The following is an 18,834-nucleotide window of genomic DNA, read 5'->3' on the forward strand; positions in this document are numbered from 1 at the left end:
CCTCTGGTTACCCGGAAAAGGATTTAAAAAAAAAAAAAAGCCAACAGATTCTAGGAGGTGCAAAACCAACAGATGGCTCCCAGAGCCAGTGGAATCGCCAGTGGAATCTGCTACACTCGACGTGAGTTTGCTTGCGGGGAGGAGTGTAGAAAGTGCTGTTCGCAGACTGCGCGGTGAAGGAGAGAAAGCGACAGAAGAGCCATAGTGCTGACGTTGAAGGCCCGGCCCTGTGAGGTTGCACAGGGTAAGTGGCGTTGGCCAGGAGGCAGTGGCGAAGGGGAAGGAAAGAGGATTTGGGCTAGGGGCGGGGCCTGCGGCGCAGCGTGCCTCCTGATTGCTGGAGCGCCGCTGCCAATCTCGCAGAATCGCTCGGTTAACCAGTGCGCTGGCTGGACGCGCTCAGATATACTGAGTGAGCCCTGAGAAGCAGTCTCAGATCCTGACGGTGCAGCAGCCCGCAGCCTCAGCCAGGGAGTCCCAGCCGCTTTCAATGGAGGAGAAGCCCGGCCAGCCACAGCCTCAGCACCATCACAGCCACCACCATCCGCACCATCACCCCCAGCAGCAGCAGCAGCAGCAGCAGCAGCAGCAGCCGCACCACCACCACCATTATTATTTCTACAACCACAGCCACAACCACCATCACCACCACCATCACCAGCAGCCTCACCAATACCTGCAGCATGGAGCCGAGGGCAGCCCCAAGGCCCAGCCTAAGGCGCTGAAACATGAGCAGAAACACGCCCTCCAGCAGCACCAGGAAACGCCGAAGAAGAAAACAGGTCTGGGAGGGAGGACGAGTGGGGGAAGGGGAATGGGGGTGGGGGGTAGAGGAGATGGGGGTGGGGCTGGATGTGGAAAGCGCGGACGCGGTCGGAGTGGTTGTGTGTGTGTGTGTGTGTGTTTGTGTGTGTGTGTCTTGCCTGTGTCCTGCGGGTCTGGGGAAGCCCCCTGCCATTCTCCCAAAGCCCGGGCTGGGCCGCGGGCTTTGCAGCGCCCTCTCCTTCCCCTCAGCAAGGGAGAGGCCCAACCAGGCCAGTGTGACCTTCCCGGCCCCCGCCCGGGCTGGAGGGAGACCCGGAGGGTCGGCCTTGGAAGTCCAGCCTCATTATTCCTTTCCCGTTTACCTTCCCGAGGCCCCGGAGGAACCTTAATTTGGTAGCCCTGATTTGGGGTGTCCATAGCTCCCCCCCAAAAGCCTTCGGGGTGTATCTCAAGAAGGCCTAGCGAATCCCGACTTTGGTGGTGTCGCGAGACCCTTTTGCAAGCGGCGAGGCGAGGGTAGGTGGGCAGAGTTGAGGAAGTGTCCTCCCTCACCCGCCACCCCAAGCCCACCTGTGGCCTTGGGGTTCCCCGGCTGGGGGGGCGGCCGGGACCCCTCGTCTCTCGAGTCATTTCCACCTCTAGACGCCCCTTTCGGGCACCAGACCCTGCAGTCTGCCCTCGCGGCTCCTCGCGAGGCCGGCGCCCCGGGCCCGCTCCCCCCAGAGCCGGCGCGGCTGGAATGTTCTCTCCTCCTCGCGGGGCCGCTTCCTGTCCGCCATGTTGGAAGCCGATTCCTGTCACCGACTCCGGCCCACTGAGGAGCGGAGGGGGAAGGGTGTCGAGGGGGCTCGGCGCGGCGGAGCTGGGGGGCTCGGGATCCCCCACCCGCGGCCGCCTTGCCCCCCGCAGTGCGGGGGCGCCGTCGCCCCCGGCCCGTGGCCGCCCCTCCCCCCGTCGCCGGCCGGGTTGTGTAACCCGGTGGCGGCCGCGCGGTCCCGGGCGGGTCCCTGGGGTGAGGGGCGGGGGCGGTTGGGGTGGGGGAGGGAAGCGGCCACGAGGGGAGCGGCCTGCACCGGGCCCCGCGCGCCGGCGGCCGCGTTTCCCGCTCCCGGGTGCGGCGGGAGGCGCGGGCGGTCCGGGCGGGGAGCCGGCCTCGAAGTGGAGCCGGGAGCGGGAGGCCGCGGGCGGCGGCCGCGGCGCTCCTTGGGGCAGGGGGGCTGGGGGGGGGGGTACATTTTGGGTAGAGGCGGTGCCTGAAGGCCGGGTGGGGTACCCAGCGGGAACCAGGCTCCCCGGTCACGAGTTTCTCTGCCACAGGAACCTCGTCTCCTGCCAGGTTCGCTCACGACTCCGCCTCTCAGGCTTTCACTTGGGCCCTTTCCCTCTAGCAGCTCATTTTAACCAAAAAAGCTTGTTTAGCTCCCTCAAGCCCCCCAGCATTTACCTTCTGGGCTTGGGTAGTGATTTCGAGGAGAGAGATTAGAAAAATGATTGGATGGAGGGAGAGGGCGAGTTTTTCTTGACCCCTGTTTCTTGTCCTTAAAGGAGAAACGAGGTGGCTCATCCATGAGGTTGGTTCACTACCATCTTGCCTCGGACGAGGCTTTTTTCCCTGTAAAAGGGAAAGGTGTTTTTCTATTTTCAAATTGATGCCGAGCCCCAAAGTCTTGATTTGAACAAATGTTAAATTGAGAGTAAAAGTCATTTTAGAAGACATTTGAAAAATGAACGTAAAAGTTTGTAACCAGGCAGATTTTTGCAAATTAAAGATTCCTTATAAATTGAAGAGAAATAAAGGGAATGGTAAGAAAATGGATGTTAAACCCAGCATATCAAATGTGATACAAGCAGTTACTAAGAGCTGGAGAAAAATTGCTGTTCTATTGAAGACTTAATGTAATTTGAAGACTGAAATTGGAATGCCAGATTTTTCACTTCTGGGGGTAGGGACATCAGGTGTGCAGTAGAAGTGAACATATATTATTACTTAATCTTAACGGATTTGGAACAGCTTGAAAACTGTTAGAAAGTATACAACACTAAATGTTTTAACCTTAGGTCTTTTTCAACTTAGAGGAAAGAAAATCTTTATTATGGTTGCTTGGAATATAAAGCAGTATTACTGTTCAGATTGGAAAATTGTATTTCGTTGGCCAGGTATTAATGTACCCCTGCAGGCATCGTCTCTGCATATAGAAGCAGCCCCTGAACCCATTCAAGGTGGCGTTCTTCAATCAGTATGTCTTAACTAGGAAGAGGATAAAGAGGGGAAACTGGGCTTAGCAGTTTTGAGAGAATGTAAATAATTTGGGATGAACAGTGTGTGGCCTGGTTACAGTACTGTGACTTCAACAGGTATAATGCTAATTTACTAAGAAAATTATGAGCATTTTTGAAATGTATCTGTAATATGTTGAAGTGGGCTTTTATGACCCATTACCCACAAACCTATAAAGAGGAACCTGTTTTCTTTTCCAGAAGAGGGCGCAAGAGAGGGCCAAATGTGTTCAGTAATTCCGATTTCTAATCCAAAAGCTAGATTTATCAGGACTGAAGTTTTGCAGAGTCCATTTGAGGTAGGGTTAGATGTTTTAGCATGACAAACCTGAATAGTGAAAGTGCAGAGAGCCCTTTGACTTCTCTCAGTGATTCTGTGGTGTTTGCATTTTTCTTAAATACCTAAGTTTCTAAAAGAAAATGTCTCTGGTACACTTTGCATACCAACAAAGTTACTATAGAAAAAAAATTTTTAAGACTTTATTTGAGAGAGGATAGCATGATGGGGGGTGGCGGTGCTGAGGGAGAGGGAGAAGCAGTCTCCCCACGAGACCAGGACCCTGAGATCATAACCTGAACATAAGGCAGACGCTTAACTGACTGAGCCACCCAAGTGCCCCTGGAAAAAACTTTAGTTAAATGAGAAATGCTATTTGTTATTAAAACTTGGGAGTAGAAGTATAGTGGCTTTTGGGCTGTCATTAAATTGTTTGGTGATTGCTGATACTGGAACCACTAAATACTAGTAATTTTAAGGAAAAATTATTCTGGTTCACTTAAAAGTCTTGGCTTTGGTCCAGGTTAGTCTGGATATTGGAATTTTTTTTTTAAGACTGGTTGCTTACCTTTGAGAATGTTATGACTAATGGGCCCAAGAGTAGAGACCTTTGTTTAGCCTGTTGGCATGTTAAATGGTATATGTAGTTTTTCTTTTTAGTCTAGAGTTGTACACAGGTAAACTTGGATCTGTTAAAAATGTTGAGAGCCTCTATTTAGGAATTTTTTTTTTAAGAAAAAAAGAACCGGGCGCCTGGGTGGCTCAGTTAGTTAAGCGACTGCCTTCGGCTCAGGTCATGATCCTGGAGTCCCTGAATCGAGTCCCGCATCGGGCTCTCCCTGATCAGCAGGGAGTCTGCTTCTCCCTCTGACCCTCTTCCCTCTCGTGCTCTCTCTCTAATTCTCTCTCTCAAATAAATAAATAAAAATCTTTAAAAAGAAAAAAAACCTTTCAGAAAACATCTTAAGCAGTGATCTCCTCTTTACTAGTAGTTTCATAGTTAGAATTTTTCCGCTAAGGTTTGATTTGATTGGCTGTCAAAAGAAAAACTCAGTCAAAAAAATAACTCTACAGAAGTTAAGAGCTTTAACAAAACACTTTTTATGGTACAAGTTTTGTGCCATTCAATCTTAGGAACGATTATAGTCTTGAGTTATTTTCTGGAAGTTAATACAGTAGAAGAAAATGCCTTTATTTGTTCATTCTTAGCGTCCTTATCTTTTTCTCTGATATGGAATGAGTGCCTTAAAATCATGGTACATCCTGTCGTGCATCTTCCCAGACTATGTTCTATTCCACATCAAATTCTTTTAAAACAATGGTTCTCGGGCACCTGGGTGGCTCAGTTGGTTAAGCGACTGCCTTCGGCTCAGGTCATGATCCTGGAGTCCCAGAATCGAGTCCCACATCGGGCTTCCTGCTCAGCAGGGAGTCTGCTTCTCCCTCTGACCCTCTTCCCTCTCGTGCTTTCTATCTCTCATTCTCTCTCTCAAATAAATAAATAAAATCTTAAAAAAAAAAAAAGGTTCTCACACTTGTAAAAAAAAAAAAATCCTAGATCCCTTATGTTTTTAAAATTCACAAAGAGCTTTTACTGTGGGTTATATATCTGTTGATTACCATATTGGGAATTAAAACAATTTCAAAACAAGAATATAGCTCACATTCCTTTTAGCCTTCACAGGCTAAAGGCCCACAAGAATGAATGAAAGTGACAAAGGCAAATTACCTGGTATTCTTATCGGACACCCCTCCCCCAATCCCCTGAAAAGCTGCCTTAAATCATTGTGTGTGTATCCTTCTATTATGTATCTGTTTCTAATTATTTCTAATTACTTGACCTCAAAATGCTTTTGGGAACATTTCATAGAAAGGTGGATAACTAATATTACTATTTTACTGGTAAGGAAACAGGAAAAGCTGTTAGCCTAATTGAATAACGTATAGTAGTAAACTCTTTATGGTAGTTGAAGGTCTTAAACTTGAGCACCATAAAACTTTTTAAAATTAGATACCTTTCATTGTAGTTTTGTTTAGTAAATAATACTGCATCACTTGTAGGCAGTATTACATAGTGATAGGATACTATGTTATAGGCAGACAGACTGGAGTTCAGATTTCCAGTTCTCTACGTTGTGACTTGGGCAAGTTAATTTCCCTGAGAGTCTGCTTACCCAGATGTAAAATGAAGAAAATATATTTTAAAAGAGTTAGAAACATTGGTACATAGTTGTTTTGGTTTCATACATTAACAGTATGATCTAATGTCTGGGAAATGTCAAAATAAATTCAAGACCACTGTAGAAAGAGTTCATGAGTATTAGATTTTTGTTCAGCAGAATGCAGTAGAAACTGCTTATAGTGACTACCAGCCATTTATGGTTGCATAGAAAGGGATTTTTTTTTTTTTTAAGATTTTATTTGAGAGAGCTCATGAGAGCATGAACAGAGGAGGGGAGGGGCAGACAGTGGTGGGGAGAAGCAGACTCCCTGCTGAACAAGGAGCCCAATGATATGGGGCTCAATCCCAGGACCCTGAGATCAGGGCCTGAGTTAAGGCAGCTTAACTGACTGAGCCACCCAAGCGCCCCTAGAAAGGGATTCTTTAATTTCCCTGTACAATTAATGTATCAACATAACTTGATTTTTGCCCAGAGGGTAGCTCTGCTCTTAATTGTAAAGGAAATTTTATAACAGCCTTATGAGAACAATGGGGAAGTTGATTCTGTTAGATGAGGGGTATTATGGCCTGCTGTTAAGAGGTCTTGTTCTTTCTGACCTCAGACTTTTTGAATTCCAGCTTGGTTCAGTCTCTTGCTTGGTAGACTTCTGATTACTAATATGGGGCTCACAAGTGTTTTCTCCTCGTAGTTGTGAAATAATAACAGATTGTCAAGCTAATGCTCATAGCATAGTGTCTTTAAATGTTAGGTACTACTGTAATTTGTATGTTATAATTGTAAAAAAAAAAAAAAACACTTTTTTTTTCCCCCCTCTCTAGGCTATGGTGAACTAAATGGTAATGCTGGAGAAAGAGAAATACCTTTAAAGAGCCTGGGTTCTGATGAAGCTACCAACCCTATTTCCAGGGTCCTCAATGGCAACCAACAAATTGTAGACACTAATCTGAAGCAGACTGTAAAGGCCAGCACCTTTGGGAAAGCAGGAATTAAAACCAGGAATTTCATTCAGAAAAACAGTATGGACAAAAAGAATGGGAAATCTTATGAAAATAAATCTGGAGAGAACCAGTCTGTAGACAAGACCGATACAGTAGCAATTCCAAATGGTGTTGTAACAACTAATTCTGGCTATATTACTAATGGTTATATGGGCAAAGGAGCAGATAACGATGGTAGTGGATCTGAGAGCGGATATACCACTCCCAAAAAAAGGAAAGCTAGGCGTAATAGTGCCAAGGGTTGTGAAAACCTTAATTTAGTTCAGGACAAAATAATGCAACAAGAGACCAGTGTCCCAACCTTAAAACAGGGACTTGAAACTTTCAAGCCTGACTACAGTGAACAAAAGGGAAATCGAGTAGATGGTTCGAAGCCCATTTGGAAGTATGAAGCTGGGCCTGGAGGAACAAATCGAGGAAAACCCGCTGTGGGTGATATGCTGCGGAAAAGCTCTGATACTAAACCTGGTGTGAGCAGCAAAAAGTTTGATGATCGGCCCAAAGGAAAGCATGCTTCTGCTGTTACCTCCAAAGAGGACTCATGGACCCTATTTAAACCACCACCAGTTTTTCCAGTGGACAATAGCAGTGCTAAAATAGTTCCTAAAATAAGTTATGCAAGCAAAGTTAAGGAAAACCTCAACAAAACTGTACAGAATTCTTCTGTGTCGCCATCTTCATCCTCTTCATCATCTACCGGGGAAACTCAGACCCAGTCTTCAAGTCGGTTATCCCAGGTCCCTATGTCAGCGCTGAAATCTGTTACTTCGGCCAACTTTTCTAATGGGCCTGTTTTAGCAGGGACTGATGCAAGTGTGTATTCTCCAGGGGGTCAGCCACTGCTAACTACTGCTGCTAATACTCTAACACCCATCTCTTCTGGGACTGATTCAGTTCTCCAGGACATGAGTCTGACTTCAGCAGCTGTTGAACAAATTAAATCTAGCCTTTTTATCTATCCTTCAAATATGCAAACTGTGCTGTTGAGCACGGCACAAGTGGATCTACCCTCTCAGACAGATCAGCAAAACCTGGGGGATATCTTCCAGAATCAGTGGGGTTTATCATTTATAAATGAGCCCAGTGCTGGCCCTGAGACTGTTATTGGGAAGTCATCAGATCATAAAGTGATGGAGGTGACATTTCAAGGGGAATATCCTGCCACTTTGGTTTCACAGGGTGCTGAAATAATCCCCTCAGGAACTGAGCATCCTGTGTTTCCCAAGGCTTATGAGCTGGAAAAACGGACTAGTCCTCAAGTTCTGGGTAGCATTCTAAAATCTGGGACTACTAGTGAGAGTGGAGCCTTATCCTTGGAACCCAGTCATATAGGTGACCTGCAAAAAGCAGACACCAGTAGTCAAGGTGCTTTAGTGTTTCTCTCAAAGGACTATGAGATAGAAAATCAAAATCCTCTGGCGTCTCCTACGAACACTTTGTTAGGCTCCGCCAAAGAACAGAGATACCAGAGAGGCCTAGAAAGAAATGATAGCTGGGGTTCTTTTGACCTGAGGGCTGCTATTGTATATCACACTAAAGGTAACTCATTTGTTCTTCTATAAAGATTCCTACTGGTTGATTTAACTTATATTAGCTGGTGTATTAAGGGTGAATTTTGGAAATTACTATGAGATTCTTTAAGAATTTGGAAACTAAGTTGAGAATAACAGTGGATAAGCAGCTGATAAACTAATTCAGGGTCTTTGGAAATAGTACTATTAAGAAGGAATGTTCACTTTTTCAACTTAAAAGCATTTTTTTTTTTTTAATATGTACAAGTATATTTGACTTCCTACACTTGGTTCAAAGAGTGAAGAGGGGTGGAGTTGTGCCTAAAGGGATGACATATTTTCTCTTGGGTTCTTTTTAAAATTTTTCTTTGAATAGATGTTCGCTCTCCTTTGCTTTTTATGTCGTATGCTTCTTTATTAGTGGGCTCACTTGATGGTTCTAATTTGTGTAAAATGAGTAGGAGCAGCGTTTTTGAGGAGTCCAAAAAGATGGAGTGTCAAACTATGTTTTCTCTCATATGAAGGAATAATGGGTGCTGAATGGTAAATGGAAAATAATTTCGGTAACTGCAATGGCAAGCCCAATTAGCATTGTAGGAACCAGGCTCTTGGAATCTGTAGTTTTCATAGTCCAAAGCCTATGTTAAAAAAAGGAAACCGATATCTTTCAAGTCCATGCTCATTACTTTTTTAGAATGTGGTTTGTGTCTTTTTTTTTTTAAAGTTAAAATTAATTTATTTCAGAGAGAGAGCAAGCGTGGGGAGGGGCAGAGGGAGAATGCGGAGCAGGGAGTCCACTGCAGGGCTTAGTCCTAGGACCCTGAGATCATGACCTGAGTCGGATGCTTAACCGACTGAGCCACCCAGGCACCCCATTTGTGTCTTAAAAATATGCTGTATGGCAGGGCACCTGGGTGGCTCGGTTGGTTAAGTGACTGCCTTCGGCTCAGGTCATGGTCCTGGAGTCCCAGGATCAAGTCCCACATTGGGCTCCCTGCTCAGCGGGGAGTTTGCTTCTCCCTCTGACCCTCCGCCCCTCATGTGTTCTCTCTCTCTCTCTCAAATAAATAAATAAAATCTTTTAAAAAAAATACGCTGTATGGCATAACTTATTATCCCTACAGCAAATAACGAGGCTTAGTGAATGATGTTTACAACCTAGGTACTTTTGAGAACAGTGGTTTTCAGTCTTCCACTTCCCTATTCCCCTCCTCCCCTAACAGAAATCTGTACCCCATGCATGCATACACACACCTAAGATATGCTGCACATTCCCATTTTTAACATTGGCTCATTTAGGCAGTGACTTGGAACTGCAGGGAAGGGGCAGCATATCATAGTGGGGATGAGGTAATTCCCATATTCTCCCTGGAAGAATCACTGCCTCAGAGATGAATAACAAAGCTATTTATGTGACTTTTAAGCAAATTGCCTCCTCTGCATACCTTTCCTTATCTGCAAACTGGAAGACATTAGTAAAATGAACAGATGTCCTTTTTCTATTTTTTTTCCCTTTAAAAAATGGGAGTAAGTAGTAGTATTGCCTTATGGGAGTTTAGGAGTAGAAATCCTGGCAGATAAAATTACCTGTCTTCACTTTTTTCTCCAGCACTGCTATTTGGAAGTAAATGCATTAACCAGGAAGTGGATGTTTTTAAGAAAGTTAGGGCAAAAAAATTGCTTAGTTTCTTAAGACTTGTGGTTAATTACCAGTTAAATTCTGCTGGGGGAGTTGGCATTTTTGGTGGTATCTTCTGTGCCATCTGCCCTCCAGAGACCTTTATTGGGAAAAGCTTTACCTGAGTATTTTGTATTGGTGGTCGTTGTGTGAACCTGAGAGGGTATCTGATTATGTTCTTCCGTAACCTGCGAAAAAGTCCGGGACAAGTTGTTCCGTTAAGTGGTGGTTGGCTGGTGGTTTTATATAGATTTTTATAATGGAGAATTGTAAGCCTTTTTAAATGAGAGTATTAACTCCTATTTATTTCTAGGTATTCTCTATGCATTTTCCGTATAGGTAGGCTAACTAGATAGGAAATCAGTGGTATTTAGATGAGCTAAATGCCCCTACATGGATGCAGTTATATTTAATTTTGCTGATATTACTGAATGATTTGTTTTAGTAAAGTGCATCAATTTGAATTTTGTAGTTGGATATTATTGAGATTAAATTGGTATTGATTGCCCACCCCCCCAGAACAATGGATAGCATTCAGTTCAGTTAGTTCCCAAAGTGGTCAGGTTCTTTGAATTAGTGCCAAATGTGGATTGGTTCATTAGGTCACTAATTTTTCTTTGAATTTGGTTTGAATTACAACCTTTTGAAGATCTGCAGATCTTTCTCATAAGCAAAGGCTGGCTTTTTTTTTCCCCCAAGTTGTCTTAAACTCTAAAGGAGGTAATAATCAGTTGGGCTTATTGGAATATCCTTTAAAAGAGGACCTGTATTTTCTTGGTCCGTTAGTGTAGTCTTCTCTTTAAACTTTCAAAGGCAACCACTTACTGAGTTAAAGTTAGACTCAGGAATAGAAGTTCTTATGCATACCTCTTAACTTCAAAAATAAGCTCTTCAACAACTTTATTTGGAAATAGGTAAGAGGGTGCTTGGTGTCAGTTTAGTAGGAATGGTGCATTTTTTAGTTTAAACATTAATTACTTGCAGCCTTAGACTAATGTTCAGTACATTTTGAGGATATGAAATACAGATATGAGGCATAAAAAGATTGGTGGGAATTCTAGTTCTTGGGATTTTTCTTTTTATGTATTATGCTATTAACTTTTCTTAAGAAACAGGAGGGTTAATCATTATATTATCTGGGAGAATATTGTACCATTACATAGCAGTATTAATATTTATGGTGAGATGTAGGTCCTATTTTCTATTTTTCTGAAGTGACACTTAAGGGGTGAACTTTAAAGTGATATCTTTTTAAACTGACTATGAAAAAATTTATATTCAAAAGTGGAACCTATAATGAACCCCAATGTACCCATCGTTCAGTCTGAACATTTAAAAAGCATGGTCATTCTTACTTCACCTGTCTACCTTCACACTTTCTTTGGTAGCAGTGTCAAGAGCAAATTCCAGGTATCCTAACATTTTGCTAGTTGATACTTCTGTTATGTTAGAGTGATAACTTTTAATGCACATACCCAGGACATATAACTGTTGCCTCCTTTAAAGCATTTACTTTTCAGAGACTTGTAACACTAGACCCTAACTTTTTGAGGTGAATATTTGATTTTGAAATGGTCATTTGAAGTAATTTGATTTAAAAAAAAATCATTTGAAGCCAAATCTGTTGAAATAGGTTGGTGTGAGTTGTGTGTTTGGTCAGTGTTTGTTTAAACCAGGTTGATTTATCTTGCCTAACTAATAATGCACTGAAGGTTATCAAGCATTCAAAATGCTGATATTTTGGAGTATTCATGAAAAAATAATTTGATATGGTAAATTTTACCCAGCATGTAGAGATGCAAGGGGAGATGAATAAAATAAGGTGTAATTCTTGATGGTTGAAGTGAGTCAGCATGACCGTTATCTAGTATAAATGTCCTTGAGGGAACAGTAGGCTATAGTATGAAACTTTAAGAATTTGTTTCTCTGTTACTTCCATAGGTTACTGGCATAAATGATTTGATTCGCTAGATCTAGGCAACACCCTGGAATAAAAATGTGTTTTAACTCACTAGGTGGTTCTCATTGCCAGCTAGGATTGGGAACTCCAAGTCTAGAGAGCTTTCTTCAGCTTAATCCTTTTTTTCTTTCTCTGCCACAGTTGTGGAGTAATATGTATGTGTGTGTGTTTTCCTTTCTCTTACGATGTACTTAGAGGCAAAGTACTTTGCTTAGTTATGGAAGACTTCGAAAGGGTGAGTCTTTTTCTTTGAAGAGCTTAAGTAGAGGTGAAAACAGTACACAAGTTTACTAGGCAAGATTTTAAGTGTCATACAGATATAAATACCTAGAAGACTTTAGTGGAAGGAGAATTTTTAAGGGAGTAAATGTGGGAAGAGTAAATGCAGGTATGTTTTCATGGAGGCAGCAGTATTTAAACTGAGTTTTGATGGATGGGGAAGATTTTTTGACTTACAGAAATGCAGAGAGGAGGAAGATAAAGAATAGATAAGTTGGAGAATCCTGAGTAAATGTAAATATTGGAAGCGTTCTGCTTTGGATGTGGTGAGGGGACATAGAAGGAAGGTAAGTTGCTACCAGATCATCAGATCAGTCTGGAGGCAGGTGGGGAGCCACTGAATATCAGGGAGACGGGCTGGTGGAATGGAAGTGACTTAACTGCACAGAAGACAGGGGTGAATGCTGAAGTAGTCCTAATTTCTGTGTACCTGAAAAAAAAATTGTCATTTCTAAGCTTGGGCTTCTAAATTTATAAAATAGTACATCAGCCTTTGTTTTATTGTACACTTTTAAAAACTGAGTTGGTATTAGTACCTTGCATTCAGGTAGATTAATGGGGCACCAATTTGTAAGATACATTGGAAGTCATTTTTCTTTTTTTTTCTTTTTTTAAAGATTTTATTTATTTGACAGAGAGAGACAGCGAGAGAGAACACAAGCAGGGGGAGTGGGAGAGGGAGAAGCAGGCTTCCTGATGAGCAGGGAGCCCAGTGCAGGCTCAATCCCGGGACTCTCAGATCATGACCTGAGCTGAAGGCAGACGGTTAAAGACTGAGCCACCCAGGCGCCCCTGGAAGCCGTTTTTCTGATGAACTCTTGGAATAGTCTTGGCAGAGGAATAACAAGATTTTACCTTTTGTATTTGCAGTCATATGAATGTATTACTTATCTGAAAATAAACATTATATATTTTTTTAAGATTTTATTTTTTTGACAGAGACACAGCGAGAGAGGGAACACAAGCAGGGGGAGTGGGATAGGAAGAGGGAGAAGCAGGCTTCCCGCTGAGCAGGGAGCCCGATGCAGGGCTCGATCCCAGGACCCTGGGATCATGACCTGAGCTGAAGGCAGACGTTTAACGACTGAGCCACCCAGGCGCCCCAATTTATTTTTAAAAAGGGATTTTAGGTTTGGAAATGCGGAAGCTGATCTACAGGGTGTGAGGAGGCAGGAGACAATTATGGTTAATCCATCAAAGGGAAGGGGGACTATGTATACAGTTTAGACTTTTGTTTACAGAAGGATCTGAATACTAAATTTTCTCCTTTTAACACAATGCTGAAGAAGTATTTTCACCTTTACTGCATTTTATCATTATTGCTTCGTGATTGCTTATGGCATCACAGCTGTCTTTCTCATAATCTTATTAACAGGTGCCTGCAAATTTGACTTTGGTTTCAGCCCTAGTTGAATAAGATTGGGGAAGGATCCTTTTGTACCCCTCTGTAATATGGGACATACAGGAATGTTTGTAACAAGTAATTTAATGTGGTTATGAGATCCTTTTTTTCCCAGTGACTTACCATTTTAGCAATCCATATTAGGATGCTTGATTTTTCATTAAGTCTGCTTTATGAGTACAATAGTAATGAATTTACTTTGGTATTAGTCTGAAAAGTAACTTGTAAGGAATTTATAGAAGGTAAAATTTAACCCCCAGATTTTATTAGCTTACATCCTGAAGGTGAGGGGAGAACCACCCACGCTATAACTATTACTATCTTAGTAGTAGCAGTTTCCTTCCAAGCAACTTGAATTTGATATTTTACCTTAAAAGTAAACTGGATTAGAATAAGCATAGAAGTAGAAATGAACCAAAACCCAAAAGCAAACCCTTAAGCTCCAAGTTTCTAATTTATGTATCTAGAGGTGGTCCAGACAGTTCTATTTAGTTTTGTGTAGCTCCGAATTGGGAATATAAGACTGAAGTTGATGTGATGAAAAGTTATATTAAGTATCTCCTGAAAAGGTGATAACTTTCAACTACTTTAGTCAAATTTACTTGAAAATAAGCTGTTATCAGGGTGCCTGGCTGGCTCAGTCAGTAGAGCATGCAACTCTCAGTCAGTCTAGGGCTTGTGAGTTTGAGCCCCACATTGGGGGTAGAGGTTACTTAAAATTTTTTTCCCAAGATTTTATTTTTAAGTAATCTCTACCCCCAACATGGGGCTGGAACTCACAACCCCAGACCAAGGGTCGTACACTCCACCGACTGAGCCAGGCAGATGCCCCTAAAATTTAAAAAAATTAAATAAGCTGTTAATTCTCTGGTATAGTCAAAGTGGAAAAGAAAAGGGTGGGGAGAAGATTCTGACAGTCTTCTTTGCAAAAGAATAGGGAGGTACTCTGGACTGACTGGTTGGGAAAGGAAATCAGAATAGCAAAACATGGTGCTGAGATAGCCAGTAATGGCTTGATAAGGAATTGGAAGGCAAGATCAGTGGTAGATTGATCTGGGGGTTCTCAGTTGTAGCAGTCCCGTTGTTTGACCTTATATTTGATTTGTTTCCTTTGGGGGGGGCATGCTTTTTATTTTTTATTTTTGTTTAGATTTTTTTTTAAACTTATTATTTAGAGAGAGAGAGTGCATGCGTAGGGGTAAAGGGAGAGGGAGACAGAATCTCAAGGAGACTCTTGTAGCACAGCGCTGGACACAGGGCTCAGTCCCATGACCTAAGCCAAAATCAAGAGTTGGATGCCCAACTGACTGAGTCACCCAGGTGCCCCGAGACATGTGCTTTTTAAAATGTTTAAATGTTTTCAAAGGATTTTTTAAGATACTAAGTTTTGTTTTGTTTTGTTTTGTTTTGTTTTTGAGAGAGAGCTTGAGAGTGTGTATGGGCAGGGGTGGTGGGGAAGGGCAGAGAGGGAATCTTAAGCAGGCTCCTTGCCCAGCACAGAGCCCACTGCGGGGCTCAATCTCACAATCCTGAGATCATGACCTGAGCCAAAATCAAGATTCAGATACTTAACCAACGACCGCCTAGGTGCCCCTTAAATGTACGTTAAACAGGGACAATAGTATCATTCAATTTTAAAAGTAAAAAAAAAATAAGCCTCAAGTTGGCTTAACCTACTCTTAGCTTTAGTCTTTTTCTTTGAAGAATTAAATGCTGAATTTTTGGTTGGGCCATATGCAGTTGGTATTTTTGTAGGTCAAATCAGTTTCAAATGGACCTAATACTACTTTGTTGTATTATTACTTCTTGACTGATTTATGAGTAGTATTTTATTGAAATGTTTACATATTGCACCGAGCTCTGTGCGAAGCAATTGTGATAAGTAGATGAAAAGAGAGGATTTCATGTCTTTAAGGAATTCAATCTAAAAGGGAAACATACATGGAAAGAAATACGTGACTAGTGTGACTGCTCTGTAGAAAAATATATAAAATGTGTTTGGAACATAGAGTAACCCCTAAGGGGGGTGAGAGGGTCAGGAGAGGCTAGTAGGATTCAAAAGAGAAGTGGAAATTGGCTTATTTATTGTACAAGGAAAGTCATAACTATTTTAGGTGGAGGAAATGGAATAGTATTTGAACATGCTGGTCATTTCAGAGTGCTTCAAGGAAGGTGAGTGGTGCAAGTTAAAGAATCTTTAATAGTCATCCAATTTATTTATTGATAATACGGCTATGTCAAATGCTAGAAATTTTATACAAGACAAACAGATCTAGTCTCCCTGTAGGCAGTGAGAATCCATTGAAATGTTTTGGCCCCTTTTAGGTTTATATTTTTAGAGGAAGAGAATGATAACCATGGTGTAGAAGATAGAAAGTGAGACCCAATTAAGGGCAAGAGAGGCCTGTTAAAAGATTACATTGCAAAAATGTTGGTAAGGTACCACTGCACGAACCAGGCAGTGACATCTGGCCAGAGAAAAAGAGAGTGACTAGAAAGTGAACAGTGTCTTAACTTTGAATAAGAATTGCAGTAGTTGAACACTCCCTTCCTAAATTCTCTAATTTGCATTTCCTTAACTACCCACTTTCCTACTTTTTACATCTTCAGCATAATCTTCCTAGTGTTATTCTCTTTTTCTCAAGTGTTGGTATTCTTTCAGTCTCCTTTTCATGCTACTCAAACTCCTCTGAGTAATCTCATCCAATTCTGTCACTGTGTATTAAGCTCAAAACTTCAACTCCTTTTACATTGAGTTCAGACCATGTATATACAACATCACCACTCTAATTCTTTGTATATGAAACTGAATTCATTTTTTCCCAAACCCTAATTATTAGTTAAATGGATCCTGTCTCTAACATACCCATTTTTTCCTTTCTATCTCTAGTACAACTGTCCTAATTTCTTCACTTTTGCAGTAACATTTACTGGGCTCTTTTTCTGTACAGTAGTCCCACCTTATCCGTGGTTTTGCTTTCCGCGGTTTCAGTTCCCCGCGGTCAGCTGTGGTCTGGAAGCAGATGATCCTTCTGAATCGTCAGAAGGTCAGTAGTAGCCTAATGCTACGTCACAATGCCTATTGTCATTCATCTCACTTCATCTCATCATGTAGGCATTTTTTCATCTCACATCATCACAAGAAGAATGGTAAGTACAGTACAATTGAGATACTTGAGAGAGACCACACTCACATAACTTTTTTTTTTACAGTGTGTTATAATGGTTCTATTTTATTGTTAATCTCTTACTGTGCCTAATTTATAAATTAAACTTTCTCATAAGCATGTTATGTATAGGAAAAAACACAGTATACGTAGGGTTTGGTACTGTTTGCGGTTTTAGGCATCCACTGTTGGGGAGAGGGGTCTTGGAACCTATCTCCTGCAGATAAGGGGGACTACTGTATTATCACTTCATCCATACTCTTCAGTTACCTCAATCATTACTAGTATTTAGTACAATAATCTCATATTTCACTGACTTCCCTTCACCTATATGATGTAAATAGTAAACTTTCCTTTGTATGTGCCTTTGTGCTATCCCCTGAATAGCAGAATAGCATTTATCTTTGTGTAAATATTTCCTTCTTAGTGACTTTTAGCTCTCTTCCCTGAATAGTTTTGTTCTTTGTCTAAATCTTTTTGTCTTAGTGACATCCAGCCTTAGTAAATAATTGTGACCACCAAAGCACAGGTTAATAAACTTTTTATATGAATGACCAGATAGTAAATATTTTAGGCTTCGTGAGCCATGGGGTTGGTCTCTTCCTTACAGTTCTAGTTACTTGATTCTGCCTTGTACACAAAAACAGCCATGGGTAATATATAAAATGGGTGTGGCTCTGTTCGAAAAATTGATTTGCAAAAACAGGCAATGGGTAGAAATTCGTTTGCTGACCCCTGCTCTAGCATATCTCATACTTACTAATTAATATCACCAAGCTTTATGTTGATGCTTCTATCTAGAAAAGCTGTGTCTTCTACTAAGCTCACGGAGGCAGAGCCTTTCTGGTTTCACATCTATATCCCTACCCCCTAAATAGTACTTTTTAATCCACTTGGAATTTAGAACTTGTAGGTTATTGGACATCTACTACAGGAAGCATTGTAATAGGGAGCTATGTAGGAGGTAATAGTAGTCTGCTTTAGAAAATTGAATGTTAAATTTTCTTTGATGAGGTGGCATAACTAAATATTTGAAAATTTTTATATAGTAAAATTTAACATTTGGATGGTGGCAGTCTCAATTGCAGGATTTTAACAAAATTGCCTACTTTGGTATATTTTAAAAGCAGAAACCTTCACTTATGTTAGCAAATTTGGTCCTGTGGCCATTTCTCAATAACTATTTGCATAATTGGGTGCTGGGATCCAACTTTAATAGAACTGGGAAGTAAAAGACCTTGTGGGGTAGGGGGGCGAGGGCAGTATTAAAAGTAGAAAGATTGATTACTATGTTAAGATTTTTGTATAGTTGAATGTGCCTTATTTTGTTCAGCTTCTCTTGTGGTAGTTAAAACAATTACACAGACTAACTTGTTTTGTATTTAGAATCTGCATGGAGACTTTTGTGACTTAAAAGAGGGCAAAAATACAATTTTCTCCTTTCCTATATATTCTCTATTACTAGCTTCTTACTAGTCTTAGTATGGTTGTTTAAGCATAGCATGTACTCATGCAAACAATATTTGATTTATTTCCCCTTCTTTCTGATCTTCAGTTAAGTTTCATGGAAACTTGAAATTCTAATCAAGGACATCAAGTTGCTACTAGTTACAGAAGTATTTAATATTAAATAGCTGGAAGGGGAATTGCATTCATTTCTCAGTTCAGCACTTCAGATAATGTTGATGTATTTCTTGGCTAGAAGCTAGGTTGGCCCATGGCTAATTTTTTAGCTAGGTCATACATCCCTTTCCCCTCCTCAAAAAGCATAATCAGTTTCACTACTCCAGAGCCCTTATTTGAGTGTAAAAAGACTTTCTTAGCAGAAATCATTTAAAATCTATGTTTAAAACCTGGGGCGCCTGGGTGGCTCATTGGTTAGGTGTCTGCCTTCGGCTCGGGTCATGATCCCACGTGGGATCAAGCCCCGCATCCATCGGGCTCCCTGCTCAGCGGGAAGCCTGCTTCTCCCTCTCCCCCTGCTTGTGTTCCTCCTCTGGCTGTCTCTGTCAAATAAATAAAATCTTTAAAAAAATAAAATTTATGTTTAAAACCTAAAGCTAAGCTAAGGAAATGTCTTCAATCCAATGAAGACCTTGGGTGGTTGCAAATAGTTATTTTTGTCTTTAAAATTTATATGTTTGCCTTTAAAGTACTCTAGTTTTTATGGATTCTTGAGTGTAGTCCCCCCCTTCCCCCACCAAAAAAGGGTCGGCGGGGACGGGCAGGTTGAGGTTTGTGGTGGGGAGGAGAAAAGGAAATGTTAATAGCATAGGTGGGTCAAAATGAAAAGTTGGTGTTTTTCTCAACATACAACTAAATAACACATTTATCTTT

General features: G+C 41.6%; 1 protein-coding gene across 2 annotated transcripts in view; it reads left to right on the forward strand.

Annotated features, from left to right (window-relative positions):
- Positions 1-386: 386 nt before the first annotated feature.
- Positions 387-18,834, forward strand: part of NUFIP2 (nuclear FMR1 interacting protein 2) — a 30,576-nt gene continuing 12,128 nt past the window's right edge. The window contains exons 1-3 of one of the 2 annotated variants that reach the window (XM_073879351.1): positions 387-782; positions 6,321-8,039; positions 16,282-16,522. In XM_073879351.1, the coding sequence (XP_073735452.1) occupies positions 491-782; positions 6,321-8,039; positions 16,282-16,385 (2,115 nt within the window). In that variant the 5' untranslated portion in view covers positions 387-490 and the 3' untranslated portion in view covers positions 16,386-16,522. Of the gene's footprint in view, positions 783-6,320; positions 8,040-16,281; positions 16,523-18,834 lie in introns of those variants that run through there. The other variant, XM_025851599.2, reaches the window with a different exon arrangement.

This window comes from Callorhinus ursinus, unplaced genomic scaffold, assembly GCF_003265705.2.
Source record: "Callorhinus ursinus isolate GAN/ISIS: 27379988/994484 unplaced genomic scaffold, GSC_fseal_2.0 scaffold34, whole genome shotgun sequence".
Classification (NCBI taxonomy): domain Eukaryota; kingdom Metazoa; phylum Chordata; class Mammalia; order Carnivora; family Otariidae; genus Callorhinus; species Callorhinus ursinus.